The sequence below is a fragment of the Neopsephotus bourkii genome, unplaced genomic scaffold, assembly GCF_033783945.1.
Source record: "Neopsephotus bourkii isolate Nb327-2 ecotype Australia unplaced genomic scaffold, CSIRO-AGI_Nbou_v1 NB_168, whole genome shotgun sequence".
Classification (NCBI taxonomy): domain Eukaryota; kingdom Metazoa; phylum Chordata; class Aves; order Psittaciformes; family Psittacidae; genus Neopsephotus; species Neopsephotus bourkii.
Window position 1 is genome coordinate 18657533 of NW_026900684.1, and position 14571 is coordinate 18672103.

At 49.1% G+C, this 14571-nt stretch overlaps 1 protein-coding gene across 1 annotated transcript; it reads right to left on the minus strand.

The window, feature by feature from the left end:
- Positions 1-4375: 4375 nt before the first annotated feature.
- NOA1 (nitric oxide associated 1) lies at positions 4376-14507 on the minus strand. The gene is made up of 7 exons (XM_061374581.1): positions 13526-14507; positions 12695-12859; positions 11523-11719; positions 9070-9201; positions 6555-6671; positions 5655-5772; positions 4376-5105 (listed from the first exon to the last, which is right to left on the minus strand). Exons 1-7 carry the CDS (start codon positions 14505-14507, stop codon positions 4900-4902), a joined length of 1917 nt encoding a protein of 638 aa, XP_061230565.1. The 3' UTR covers positions 4376-4899.
- Between the last annotated feature and the right edge of the window lie 64 nt (positions 14508-14571).

Sequence of the window (14571 nt, forward strand, 5' to 3'; positions counted from 1 at the left end):
GGCTGGGAGTCCCTGCCATGAGCAGCTCTGATAGGGAACAGCCACTGGGCAGGGAAAGGAAGCCGCTCTGTGAGCTGGCACCACACCGGGAGAGTGCCAAACAGCACATCCCTGCTCAGGGTTGCAGGGAGACGCCATCCCCACACCACACTGCCCCACTCCAACCCAGCGCTGGGCTCTGCTGGGACATCAGGGAGTACCCCATCCAGGTACACCAACACCCCTGGGCGCTGCAACCCCCCAGGCTCAAAGGCAACTCCAGCCAGCCCGAGCTCAATACACCCAAATTTGCCCCTCTGTGTGTTTCTGCCTGGATTTTAACTACTGCATCCAAAGCCATAAGCTGTGTTTTTGTGCGGATGGTTCTGCTGAACACACTTCTGGAGCAGCCATAAGTAACTGCACCCTGCTAGTGCACACTGAGACACCCACAAAGAGCAGGCTGTCCCAGGGGCTGGACTCTCTAGCCCTCTCCTTATGCCTCAGTTCTGCACAGATTCAAACTACCTTTGCTTTTGGCTGCTGTGCTGAGATTAAATTGGCTGATGTCCACAGGCATGGTAAAAGCTGTGTTACCTTCCAGGCTGTCTGGCATAAACCAGACACGAACCCTCCCTTTGAGAAGCATTTCCGAGCAGCTCTTCAGCTCCGGTGTAATTCAGGCCTGGGAGCTCATAAAAGGCACGTCTGTGCTTTCATTCAGGAACTAACTGCTTCCACATTACAACGTTCTGTGTGCTGATGTTTAGCATCTGTCGGGGGCACACGTTTTCATCTCTCATGGCACAGCACGGCCTTTGCAAAGGCCCTACAATCCCGGCCTAGCACCAAGCTCCGCACTGCCCCAATGCACTGGTTGGACCCAGAAGGACACTGGGCATGGGAGGTATGCATGCACACCCCCCTTTTTGTCCACCTCCATCAGCCCATGTGCAGCCCATCTGTGCTTGTAGAAAGGGTCCCCCCAGACCACGGGACCTGCTTCACCAAACCCTTGCCTTGGCTGCAGCTCCTCACGCCCAGCCCCTGGGCTGAGGACCACCGCTGTAACCCAGGCACGTCTTTCTGCACGCAGAGCTGTTTGCTTTTCATGTTGTGCGTTTCCAGACATACAGCAGCAGAGGAATGTCACAGGGAACGCCTGGTTTGGATTTGTCAAGCTGGTTTGAACAGACCACAGCCAGACCCTTTGCCTGCCTCCCAGTTTAGCTTTTTCCAGGCCCGCTTTCCTAGGACAGGGGGGTTGGAACTAGATGACGTTAAGGTCCTTTCCAACCCTAACTATTCTATGATTCTGTGACTGCTCCATGTAACCCCAGCTAAAGAGGAAGTGCAAGCTTCTCCTTCATGCTGTTTTATCTGCCTCCCCCTTATATCTTGTTACTAGCACGAGACAGGTTCTCCTCAAAGCACAAAACTTTATGTATCTGTGTGACAGCGTGAGTGAAATGGGCAGTCTGTGGTTAGCTCTGTCTGGAAGTGACATTTTAGGCATCAAGATGGGGCTGGTGACAGGTTTCTGCATGCTGGCCCTGTGGAAATGTCTAAACATAGCGCAGTGCAGGCTGGAAGAGGCGTTTTAAACATCATCTGAACTGAAGCATGGACCTTGTCAAGCGAGTCCAGAGGCAGCCATGGAGATGATGTGGGGGCTGGAGCCTCTTCCATGAAGACAAGCTAAGAGAGTTGGGGTTGTTTAGCCTGGAGAAGAGAAGCCTCTGGGTTGACCTTATAGCAGCCTTCTGGTACCTAAAGGGAGCCAACAAGAGACCTGGAGAGGGGCTTTTTACAAGGGTATGGAGTAACAGGACAAGGGGGAATGGCTTTAAACTGAAAGAGGGGAGATTTAGACTAGGTATTAGGGAAAAGTTCTTCCCTGTGAGGTTGGTGAGGCCCTGGCACAGGTTGCCCAGAGAAGCTGTGGCTGCCCCATCCCTGGAAGCTTTCAGCACCTGGTTGAATGGGGCTTTGAACAACCTGGTCTAGTGGAAGGTGTCCCTGCCCATGGCAGAGGGGCTTAGAACTGGATGAGCTTTAAGGTCCCTTCCAACCCAAGCCAGTCTGGGGCTCTGCGATTCTATGATAAAGCATCCCAGGCCCAAAGGAGCATACAGACATGGAGGTAGGAGGGAGAGCCCAAATAGCACCCTCCCACGACCATCACCACTGTCATCATGCCTGTCAAAGGCCCATTTGCACAAGCCTAGACCTGCACAGTGGCACAAGGGAAGCCAGGAACTGAAGGACTTGTGAAGAATGAATGAGCCCCTTTCAGAGCCCTTAGCAGCTCTTGTCCAGAAGCAAAACCCATCACCACAAGTCTGTGTCTTTGAGGAAGTATCATCATGAACACCTGAAAGGAAGGTGTAAAGAGGATGGAGCCAGGGTCTTAAAAGTGTGAGGTGTCCCTGCCCATGGCAGGGGGGTTGGAACTAGGTGATACTAAGGTCTTTTCCAACCCAAACCATTCTATGACAGGGCCTGAGGCAATGGGCACAAACTGAAACACTTTTTTACTGTGAGGGTGAGAGCACGGGCACAGGGAGCTTGTCTCCATCCTCAGAGACAGTAAAATCCATCTAGACACAGTACTGGGCAGGCTGCTCTAGGTGGCCCTGCTTGAGCAGGGCACTGAACCAGAGGACCTCCAGAGGATCCTTTAACCTCTGCCATGCTGTGAGCCTGTGTATCATGAAGCTGTCCACATAACCTTTTGGGTTAAAGAGGATTGCTGTCTGAGGACGTGGGACACATCATGGGGTGCAGGAGAAGAGTAGTTTGAGATTGCACAGGACTTTTTCAGGATGAGAAAAGGGAGGATTTAGGTGTTTGGGGGAACAAGTGTACAAAATAGAGGGTAAGGGGATAAAGAGGGCTACTTATGTGTAAACAGTCAGCTACTTGGTATACTTGCCTGGCCATGCCCTGTATCTGATCAGCAGTTTGTCGTGTATCCTTACTAAATCTAACTTTCCTCAGGGAGGGCTCTGTATTCCCTGTCCATGTGTGCATATGGGGATGAGAGGGTGTGAGAAACTGAACTGAAATCAAACTCCACCCTCCATTATCTCACGCACTAGTATGAGAAGCTGAGATGGGATTCCACTAACTACTGTCTCAGGGATGGGTTGGGAGGAGTTGAGGTAAGGCCCCAGGTCCACTGCCTCAGAGAAGGGTGTGAGGAACTGAAATGGGACTCCACTGTCAATTACCTGAGAGATGGGTGGGAGGAGCCCCTTATCTTGAGGACTGGTGTGAGGAATTTCTGCCCATTATCCCAAGAATTGCTGCAAACAAGTTGCAGAGCTGGCTGCAAGGCCAGAGAAACTGGTCCGCCAGGAACGTGTAGTACCTGACATTAAGAACAGAGGTACTACCCCCGACTCATAATGTAAGGGGGAAAAGGTAATCACCACGAAGGACACCTCCATGAGGACACCCATCTCCAGCTACTACAGACTCTTGGGGACACTGCTCCAACACTGACTACGAACCCTGGACGACTCCCACCGCCTCCCTGAGGACTTATGGACCCCCAGGACACTGCTGGATCCATGGTGGTGACTCTCTTAGCACTCCAAATTCTTGCTTCATTTCTACCTTTTTTCCAATCTTTTTTTTTTTTTTTTTACAATAATTTATTTTTTTACATTAATTGTCTTTTTGTAATAAACCAACTGATCAATTATGGTACTTAATCTCGTTTGCATCTTTATTTCACTCTTGGGATCACTAACGAAATGGGTCTGACACTGAGGTTTCAGGGCAGCAACTGGAGTGAAACCATGCATCTAACCACAGCTAGTGAAGCTGGAGAAAGGATGAAATGGCCTGGGAGAACAGGGGTGTGGGGGTCTTCAAGGGCCAGCTCAGGGTGTCAGAGCATTCAGTTTGCTCTAGGGGAGTACACGGCTGCACAACCAGGCATCCTGGCCAGCTGTGTGGCTGTACCAAGACTGCGTACCACAAAGTGGAGTGGAACTGAGGCTTCAGGGGTTCACATCTTCAGGTACCAGCAACTGGGAAAGCAGTGTCACTTGAACGTTTGGCCCAGCAGCTGCGTGCACATCACTTGTGCATACAGGCTCTTGCTGCTGTGTTTGCATTAAGTGCTATGTGTCCATGATGTGTGTGGCCAGCAGTGTATGTATGTGGTATGTGTGCTCTGTGCCCCCTGGGAAAGCACTTCAGCCTCACTAGTGGCTGGACCTGGCAGCATGGAGCTGCAGCAGCCTGTCCTCTCTTCGGCTGTCAGCCCTGGCACGATATGCTTTCCTCTACCATCAGCCTTCCTACTGGGGCTGTTGTTAGCAGGATGCTTATGCCCACACAAGAGTGGTTTGTTGGCAATTTGAAAAGGATACAAGGGAGGACGTGTCCTTGAAAAGTTTTACTCTACACCTTCAGTTTCAGAAACCTTTACACAAGCTACAGAAACCAAAGTGAAGCAGTGAGTTGCAAAAGTTTCCTCTTCAGGCATATGATCAGACCTGCTTTTAATTAATTAATCTTTCCGGTGTCCAAAAGCTGCACTTGCCCCAGATGTTGAAGGACCTGATTTTTGGTTGATGTTGTCAAATTACTATCAGCCACTAGGCAGGTCATACCCACACTACAGCATTCCCTGCTCTTCCCCACTCCCTCCACCCCTTTCCCCTTCAGAAAGGCAGTTCCCAAGGAGCAGCTGTTTCACCTCTCACAGCAAGGTACCAGCCACTCAACTGATGCAAAACGGCTGCAGTTCATCAGATGAATCAGGTGTGGATTTGTGGAGCTCCCCCCAGGCCTGCTTCCAAAACCATGCCTATCTGCCTTTAAAAAGGAGTCCTGAGTATCAACAAGCAACAAGGTTCTCCAGAGGCTGTTCGGTCTTCTACCTTGCTCAGATGATGAGCAATGCTATCTTCTCCCTGTGGTTTTCAGGTTTTCCACCAGGGAGGGAGGTTTTTTGGTCCTATAAGCAGCACTGCCTGGGATCCGTGACCCTCTGATGGTGCTGATGTATGGCAGAAGGGGAGGCTCCCGCACCACCAACGTGGTACCCTGGGGAGTATAGGCTCGGAGCAACAGTTTCTCTTCCAGGTGAGCTGTCACTGCCACCCAACCTGCACAGCCAAGAAGAACACTCAGTCAGTGAGAAAAGTTCTAGGATCAGAAAGAGGGTTCTGACACAACCTCAGTGCCTCCCATGATGGCTAAGAACCTGAGCTATCCACATGTGACTGCTTTGAGAAACCAAGCTCAAAGGTTATACCAGCCCTTTCCCAATAGAAGGCAGCACTCAAAGCCACATCTTACTCTCCCCAGACACAGCTCTTTCCTGTGGTGGGAACTACCACCACAATAGTGAAACGCCCTTTCCCTCCCACCTGGACAGCCAGAAGTGTCACAGCCATTCCTGATGCTATGGAACTTGTATGGCAGCCAGACATAAAGCATTCCAATGTGGTCATCCTGTACAATGATGGCTGTCAATCTCCTTTCTTGGAGGCTACCAAGCTTCAGCTGCACAGTCACAGCTGCCCTGATTTTGTGTTGGTGACAGTCCTGCTCTGAGCAGGAAGTACTGCTTCATCCCTTCACACGCCTCTTCGCATCCATGTTTCTAGGATGCAGACCCTGCAAAGTGAACTAATGAAGAAATACTAAATTACCTGCAGAAGAAAGTTTGATATCTGCAACTGCCTCGGTCGTACCAATTCCTTTCAGTGTAATGTCCTGGGGGATAAGGGGAGGGAACTCTTTCATTCGCTCTTCCCCACCCATGGGAACCTAAGATCAAAACACAGAGAAAAGATGTAACAGTCAAGAGGCACTCCAGCACTCCTACCTTAAACTGGTAAGCAAGGCACAGGTAGGAATAAAGATAACAGACAACTGTTAGCCAAGTAACAACTGGTTTGAATACCCTACAAGAGTTATTTTAGGTTTGCCAAGAACAGAATCAAGATCACACCCTAAGCAACCCAGTGGGAGCCCAGAAGTACAAAGGTGGAGTGCCCACTGCAGGACTCAGCCTTGACATGAGTGACAGCACTTGTTCTCAATGTGCACAGGGGTGGAGCTCACCCCACAAGGACAGCTCACCCCATTCTCCATTAATCTGCAAATGCTACACAGTATGTGGCATGTACCAAGGAAAAAGTCACACCACCAAAAATGAAGGCATGTGCAGAGGATCCAGTGGTGAAAGAATAAGAAAGGTACCTGAAGTTTGCCATGGAAAATATCTGTAGCTGCCTGTACTTTAAGGCTGCTCAAGAAAAGGCAAGCATCAGAGAGCAGAGCACTGCAAATCTTAACAGCCTGAATGCCAGAAGCAAGAGCTCTGATGAAAATATATCATCTTGGGTGTTCTCTCCTAAATAAGCTGTAGCCATGCAGTCTGTGCAGGATGGCTCCACACTGCAGATCTTCACTTACGCACTGCTGAAGCTCCAAACACTTGACACAGGCTGCTTTTCCTTATCAGCTGTATTCCAGGCAGGGCGCTGCACCAGGTGGGACAGCCTGCCTATCTGCAACCAAGAGACCACCACAGCATCTCCTCTTACCTTTAGTAACTCGTGGCCAGCATGCTTCTTGTAGATGGCATCTGCATTAATCAGGGAAGTAACATGGACTGGCAACAGGTTAGAAGCCACGACAGAAAACCAGGCAGACTTTTCTCCCTAAGAAACAAGAAGAGAATGTTACTTATGATAACAGAAGAGCAGCCCTGAATTGTTCACTCCTGCGTGTTGACAATCTGTATGACTGATGTCCCCTCGTTGGCCGAGGGGTTTCTGCCTCTGTCACTGCAGAGAAGGAAGTTTATATAAACAGGGGAGCTGAGCTCCTAGGAGAGAAGTAAGCACAGCTTCGTCATCCTGTCTCAAAGTATGCCCAATATCACATCCCCTGCCATCACATCTGCTTAGCTCATCATCCAAGAGATCTTTGCTCTTAATTCCCAAGAACAAGTTCAGTGTGGTTGTTTAGCAGGAGAGGTGAGGGACGACTTCTGTGTAGTGCCTCTTCTCTCACCAATTTACATTGATAACAGGCACCTCCCCCTGAAGTTCCAAGCTGCTCTCAAGCTATGCAAAAATTGAATGTGAGGCGACTGTTGGAACAAGTCCAGAGGAGGGCCACGAGAATGATCAGGGGGCTGGAGCACCTCCCATATGAAGATCAGCTGAGAAAGTTGGGGCTGTTCAGCCTGGAGAAGAGAAGGCTGCGTGGAGACCTCATAGCAGCCTTCCAGTATCTGAAGGGGGCTATAGGGATGCTGGGGATGGACTCTTCATTAGGGACTGTAGTGATAGGACAAGGGGTAATGGGTTAAAACTTAAACAGGGGAAGTTTAGATTGGATATAAGGAGGAAATTCTTTCCTGTTAGGGTGGTGAGGCACTGGAATAGGTTGCCCAGGGAGGTTGTGAATGCTCCATCCCTGGCAGTGTTCAAGGCCAGGTTGGACGAGACCTTGGGTAATATGATTTAGAGCGAGGTGTCCCTCCCCATGGCAGGGGTTTTGGAACTTGATGATCTTAAGGTCCTTTCCAACTCTAACTATTCTACGATTCTATGATTCTAATTTCTGCAGACACTCTCATAACTTCTGCATGCAGAGAAAACAAGGTTAGAAAGGGGAGCAACCTCTACAAGCACTGTTAGCAGCCTGAAATAAGGAAACCCAAGTGCAAAAATTCTTGAGATCTAATCTGATCTGATGCTGGGGTTCCTCTGTCATGATTTGAGCACAAGTGTCTTCCTTCTCTGGAGGATGTAGATACACAAGACTGATACAGCAGTGGACTGAGACAGATACGAAAGACCTCTGGGGCCCTACATGTGCACAGCTCAGATTGCTAGGAGCACTGTTACATGGAAAACAGGCTTATAGCATGAAGCCTACCTGCCAGCCCTGCTGCACTGGATGTGTCTCCAAGCCTGATCCTCTCATCAGGAGACGGTGCAACACTTCTTTACCACGACAACACCAGCTAGGTTCTCCAAAGTCATCCCTCATGACAAACAATGCCGTGTGGCAGCCCTGTGGCTGCCTGATCTTGCAGATGGTATTTACTGCCAGTAAAACGTCACCTGCATTGCTGTCCTACTTTGTCAAGGTACACAAACCCAGGTGCTTTCTTGAATCCCTGACAGTGCCCAACCAACATACCTAGGAGGTTCTTTTCTGAGAGCTCTGCCCAAGACAGTATGAATAAAGTGTTAGTTTCTGCTGGGTTGCCATCCTCACAGACACTTTTTTCTTGAGGCATTACTTCTCTGTCTGCCAAGCTGTTTTTCAAGATGATGCTCTGGATTCTCAACTATGATGGAGCTCCTCTGCCATACTGGTACACCGTTGATTCTGTGCCCCTCTACTCTGCTCTGGTCAGACCCCACCTGCAGTACTGCATCCAGCTCTGGAGTCCTCAGCACAGGAAGAGACATGGACCTGCTTGAGATGGTCCAGAGGAGGCCACAAAACATGACCAGGGGGCTGGAGCACATCTCCTGTGAGGAAAGGCTGAGAGAGTTGGGCTTATTCAGCCTGGAGAAGAAAAGACTCTGAGGAGACCTTATTGCAGCCTTTCAATATTTGAAAGGGGCCTATAAGAAAGATGTGGAGAGACTTCAGCGGTGCCTGTTGGGATAGGATGATGGGTAATAGTTTTAAACTAAAAGGGGAGATTCAGACTGGACATGAGGAAGAAATTCTATACAGTGAAGGTGGTAAAACACTGGCACAGGTTGCCTAGTGTGGCAGCGGATGCACCATCCCTGGAGACATTCAAGGCCAGGCTGCATGTGGTTCCCAGCAGCTTGATCTAGTTGAAGATGTCCCTGCTTATTGCAAGGGGGCTGGAACACATGACCTTTGAAGGACCCTTCCAACCTAAACCATTCTTTGATTTTACAACTTTACATGGTGCTTTTCTAACAGATTTCTTTTCTAACTGATTTCTGATCTCAAAAGCAGCAAAAAAGGGGTCTGGGAAGGCTACCTAGAATACCTTTTATCCTCTGCTACTGTAATAAGTGATGAAGCAGGAGATCACAAAATCCTTTCTTCCCTTACCTCTAAGTAGTCTACACGTCCCAAGGCTGCTAAAAACAAGGCCGTTCCTGGCTTGAGAATGAAGGTCCGTGGAACAATGGCGCTTGTGGGCAAAACCAGCTTTACTTCTTTATCTGTCAGGAGATTTAAAACCTGCAAAATAAATCATACCACTGTAACTCATTCCACATGTTCCAATGGGCATAATGAAATTAATACTGATATTATATTGAGAAGGGAAAAAGATCAGATAGAGCAGTGTGAAGAACATTTAACAGAACAGTTCAGTTCTGGTTCACAAATTAAGTAGGAACGAGGAGGTGGCAGGGATGTCACCAATCTTCATGGCAATGCAGGGTCCATAATGAATTATAACAGCTGCCAGAAGCCTGTTGATCACAGATTTGGGAATCCTGGGTCTCGCTGGAACAAGCTCACCCAGAATTTACTATACTTTTATAGCATGAATGGAGCCAAGCAGAGAGCTGGAGACCACCTTTGCTATGATATTTGAATTACTTCACTTAGTGATGCAAAGTGCTGAATCAATACTAGCAGCAAAGCTAGCCTCAACTATTGCACTGAGAGAAAAGTGCTGGATCACACTGTGAAACAACTAAAACTGCAGTATGAGAGCCTGTCACACAGCATGGATCCCTACTCTGAGCACAGTGAAGCAAGCTCTCTTCTCTGTGAGGGCTCCCACATGCTCGTGCTGCCTGTCCTCCTCTCCTCCCCCTTCCTTTCCTTCTCCTGGCTTAACTGGCTCATATGTTTAGGTGCAAACTTGTTTCTGTTAAAGGATCCACCCCAAAGTCTGCTTAAAAGCCAGCGACTTAACTAGCAGCACTCCAGCCTCAGTGGTCTGACCACTTTCTACAGAAGCGCTGTTCAAACACAGCTATGAAACAGTGTGCAAGCCCAGGAAGCAGTGCCTTGAAGGAAACAACTTGCCTTCATATTGATGATGTCTTTTTCCTAAACACAGGGAACTAAGAGCAGAAATGCTTTCAAGTGGGCCCCTCCTCCAATGCCACAGTCATGCAAATACAAGTTTGTAACAGTCCAGTATTGAGGGTTAACCAATTCACCATTAAAAGACTGAACTAACAAGGTGCAGCCAGAGCCCCTAATGCATTTCCTAAGTTCAGAAGCAGATAACTTTTAGCTTGAAAGCCAACAGACTTCAACACCAACTTCTATGAGACAAGGACACTTTGCCCTACTTGGTGCAGGCTTTCTGATGTGTTTGACAATGCTTATACCAAAATCTGAGTCATCAGTAATCCTTTTGTAGGTTTCCCAGAAATCTGGCTTTGGAAGGAGTCATGAGGAAGCAGCTAAAAACCCCTCAAAACCCCAGGGATTATAGAAAAATTATAATTCCACCATATGCCAACAGCCACTTTCCTTCCTTCTTCTTCCAAAATAGTATTAAAACCCCAATCCTGCTCACAACTGCTCGTCTAATGTGGCAGAACTTGGCAATCTGCTTGTCCTCTACTTAGACTGAACACTGACTGCAGGAACAAAAACTGATCTGAAACATGGCATGTAGCTCTCAAAAGCACAGCAAGGATAATCAGAAATGGCAGCAAGTATTTCTGGATTCAAGAAAGCCCCTTTTTTCCCCCACATTTATTCAACTCCAGAGAAGAAGAACATATCCAGTCTCCAGCTACCAAACCAGATCTCTATTCTGATGACTGCCTTTACACTAGCTAGAGCAAATTTCCATAGTAAAGTGGGTTATGATCTGGCAAATACATCTACCAGACAACCAGCAGTTTTCTAGTGTTCATGAAAGCAGCATCTGCACATGAGCTGTGCAATCTCAGCAGAGTTCTTGCACTTCATTCTCTTAAGGGCTTTTCTATCTTCTTGTACTTCTTCTCAAAAAGATGACCTGCAGCTCTGCATACATATTACAGCAAACAAAAATCAGAACAAGGCGTTTTTGGATGTGTGCATTATATCAGCACTGACTTCAGAGCACAGGGGTAGGCCTGATGCATTGCAGCTACTAACAGGAACACTGCAGATCCTGGTAGCTTCAGGACAATGCTTTCTCAAAGATCTGGTTCAGTCACACAACACTGTTCTTTCTCTTAAGTTCCACCTTTTCAAGTAGTTAAAGGCAGAGTTAAAGAAGTGCAGACTTCATGGGATGATGCAGGTATAAACCTGCTTACAGCACTATTGCTTACTTTCTGTCATTCAGAAGTTAAGAAAGTTTGACGATACAGTCATACAATCCCTTTGCAAAGATCACAGTATGCACAACTCAGAAATGCAATGGCACTAACACAGTGAACCCTCCCCAAGTAAATACAAACCATATTTTAACACAATTGTTCAAACCAAAAGAATCCTAACCCCAAGACTGCAGCAGAAAAACTCCCACACACACAATGAAGGCAGAACAGTCCTCCCAAACCCTGTCATTCCAAAACATGCCACTGCAGAGTACATACACAATTTTCCTTTACAATCCCTGGAGTGTCATAACACCAGCGAGCATCCTTCACTTCATTGTATGTGAACTCCTCCCTTTGCTCACGCTTCTTAGAAGCAGGTTTGGGATCTTCATCTATGCTGTAGGAGAGCATGTCAGGGTCAAAGTCAATCACAGTGCTAGACTTCTGCCGTCCAAATGTTCTTCCAACTCTTCCTGGATTAAAATGAAAGGTTCCTCGTAATTAATTTATTAACTTGCCTTCCTTTCAATAGGACATCTGTCCCTTCCCTTGCTTAAAAGGGATGCACATCAGTAATAGGAAGGTAATAAAGATCTGTGTGCCTATAAACTTGTGTGCTCAAAGGAAATCCCTTCTATTAATTCTTGCTTTGCATTTCACAAGCCCCAGACCTTAGCAGGGACCAGATCACAAGCTCTCCATTATTTCTGTTTTACAGTAAAGCAGGCTGCCTTCTTTTTAGTCTGCCTTAGACTGTCAAACACAGCATTATTTAAAAAAACCAGGGCTATCTTCTGGCAACCCCTGCTTTTGGATACATACTAAAATGATGTACAACCACTGTGACCTGCAGCCGAAATAGCTCAGTAGCTTAGCACATGCTGATGGTAGGTGTGCTGAGCAGAGGAAATCTCTCTGCAATGCTACTGAAACAATAGCTGAAAAGTAAGTACTCAAAAGAAATACTAATGATTCCTGTTATGGAGGAGCTGGAGCTCTTGCATTCAACTACTCAGAGAGCAAAAACTGATCAAAATAACTTGTATGCAAGTTTGTAAAATTTTTAATTGCTACTACATAGCAGTACTTCCTGCAACTCCTGTACCAAATATAGGTCTTATTTCTGAAAAATAAATACATAATAACGTGTATACCCCATCCCTGGCAATATCCAAAGCTAAGTTGCATGGCCTTAGAGCAACCTGGTCTAATGGAAGGTGTCCCTGTCCATGGCAGGCGGGGACTGGAACTAGATGATCTTTGAGGCCCCTGCCAACTCTAACCATTCTGTGATTCTGTAATTAAATGGAAATGAGTTCAGAGTGGGGAGAAAGTACTTGACAAAACCAATTGGATTCTACAGGAGGTTAAAGAGTTAACAGTCCTCTGTGTAATTAACTATTTTCATTGAGACAGAGGGGCAATACCTGTATTCAGACAATACTCACCCACTAAATAACCCTGCTTTTTAAGGTTATTTAGGAGCTTCTTTTCTTCATTGCTTAGCTGATCTTCTGTTTTTTCTGCCTCTTCTTTCAGCCTCTCCTGCCTTCGGAATATCCTGTCACACGTAGGATTAATAATTGGAAATTTCAACAGATTCAGCGTTGTTCCTGGAAAAAAAACGGAAGGCACATTTGGGCCTTTGGCTATCAGGCACATTTAAACTCTTGAGAAAGAGCAACAAAAAAAAATAAAATACCAAATTCCTTCTCCAACTTTTGGGTGAAATCCAGTAACACAAAGTTGGAGGTGGAATGCCAGTTGCTCCCATAGTATCAGTTTCTGCAGCCAAGGCAGCAGAAACCAGCCATCCATCTACTTGAAATGTGCTGTCATTACTTTGATGAAAAGGGTCTCAAAGCCAAATAGTGCCAATACTGTTTTAGTACACCCCAGGCACGTTCCACCTCCAGGCAGCTTGGTTTTGTCTACAGGTGCACATCAGTCCACCTCCCCATCTCTCTAGACCAGCGTGTATCCCTGATTGATAGGGAGATGGCAAGACACAGAGATTGGGTGCTGTTCCCACTGGCAAGGGAGCACACAGGCTAGCACTAGCTTACCAGCCCCCTTAGTGCTACATGACGCAGAGCACCCTCCGTGCATACTTCCAACCCTTGGTACCCTGAGGAAGGCAACAAGCCAAAGCACATTACAGCACTGCAGCTCACTGCCCACAGCGGCAATGCTTCAGGGCGACAGGTTCTGCGACAAGAAGAGCAGCCCCGAGGTAAGCACCTAACCCCCACTGCAACAGGGAGAGCGGGGGCCCTGACCTGGCCAGGAGGAGACGGTGGCCCTGTCGATGATATCGGGAGCACGAGACTTGCAGTAGTCGGAGCGCAGCAGAGTGTTGAAGAGCGTCGACTTGCCGGAGTTGGTGGCGCCCAGCAGGTAGACATCCCCGGCGCACTTCCAGGAGCGCTGCAGCCGGCTGATCAGCCCCTCCATGCCAAAGCCTGTCTTGGCGCTCACCAAGCGGATGTCTACCAGCGGCGCTCCCCGCAGGCCGGCCTGGGCGCAGGCCTCCGCCACCCGCTGCCGCAGCCGCCTCAGGTGCCCGGGAGAGTCGGCGGGGAGCAGATCTACCTTGTTACCTACCACCAGCAACCCGGCAGCAGGGACATCGGGGCCCAGCAGCGCCGGCAGCTGGGACAGCACCGGGTCGGGCAGCTCCAGCACGTCGAGGAGATAGAGAAGGAGCGGGCCGCGGCCGTGGCGAAGTGGGCGGCGCAGGGCAGCGCTTACCACCAGCCGGTGCTGCTCGGCCGGTAGCTCCAGCCGCAAAGCCCGGCCGTAGTGGGCCAGCATCCAGCACCGCTGGCACACGGCTCCGCGCAACCCTGCCGCGCCGTCCGGGCCCTCCGACAGGCTCCGGAACTTCTCCGCCGGCATGAAGCCCGGCGCCGCGTTGTCACGGCAGTGCAGCTCGGCCCCGCAGCCTGAGCAGCTCACGCCGCTCAGCGGCACAGACGAATCGGGCCGCCCCGCCTCCACCACCGCCGAGTCCCGCTTCCGCTGCTCCCTGCCCAGCTTTCGCTCCCGACGGGGAAGGGGAACTGCCGGTTCTGTTGCTGCCGTTGCCGCAGCCGCTGTTGCCACTGCTGCTGCGGCCGCTGCTTCACTCGACTCCAGCTCGTACTCGGGGAACACAAACAGCTCCTCTTCGCCGCTCGCTGTGCCCTCGTGGCGGAGCAACGGCGCCCAGCGCTGGACACGGGCCAAGCGGCCCAGGAGCACCGGGGCCAAACGGAACATAGCGAAATAACCCCCCTCAGCAGCAGCGAGGGAAGCAGCCCTTTTAGCAGCCGCGCATGCGCGT

What these genes read in the sequence shown, in the direction of transcription:
- NOA1 (XM_061374581.1), bottom strand. Translation starts at nt 14,507, where the DNA reads ATGTTCCGTTTGGCCCCGGTGCTCCTGGGCCGCTTGGCCCGTGTCCAG. An exon ending in CACCGTCTCCTCCTGGCCAG is followed by an intron (nt 12,860 to 13,525) that starts GTCAGGGCCCCC and finishes TTTTTTTTCCAG; the next exon opens with GAACAACGCTGAATCTGTTG. An exon ending in AAAGCAGGGTTATTTAGTGG is followed by an intron (nt 11,720 to 12,694) that starts GTGAGTATTGTC and finishes ATTTTAATCCAG; the next exon opens with GAAGAGTTGGAAGAACATTT.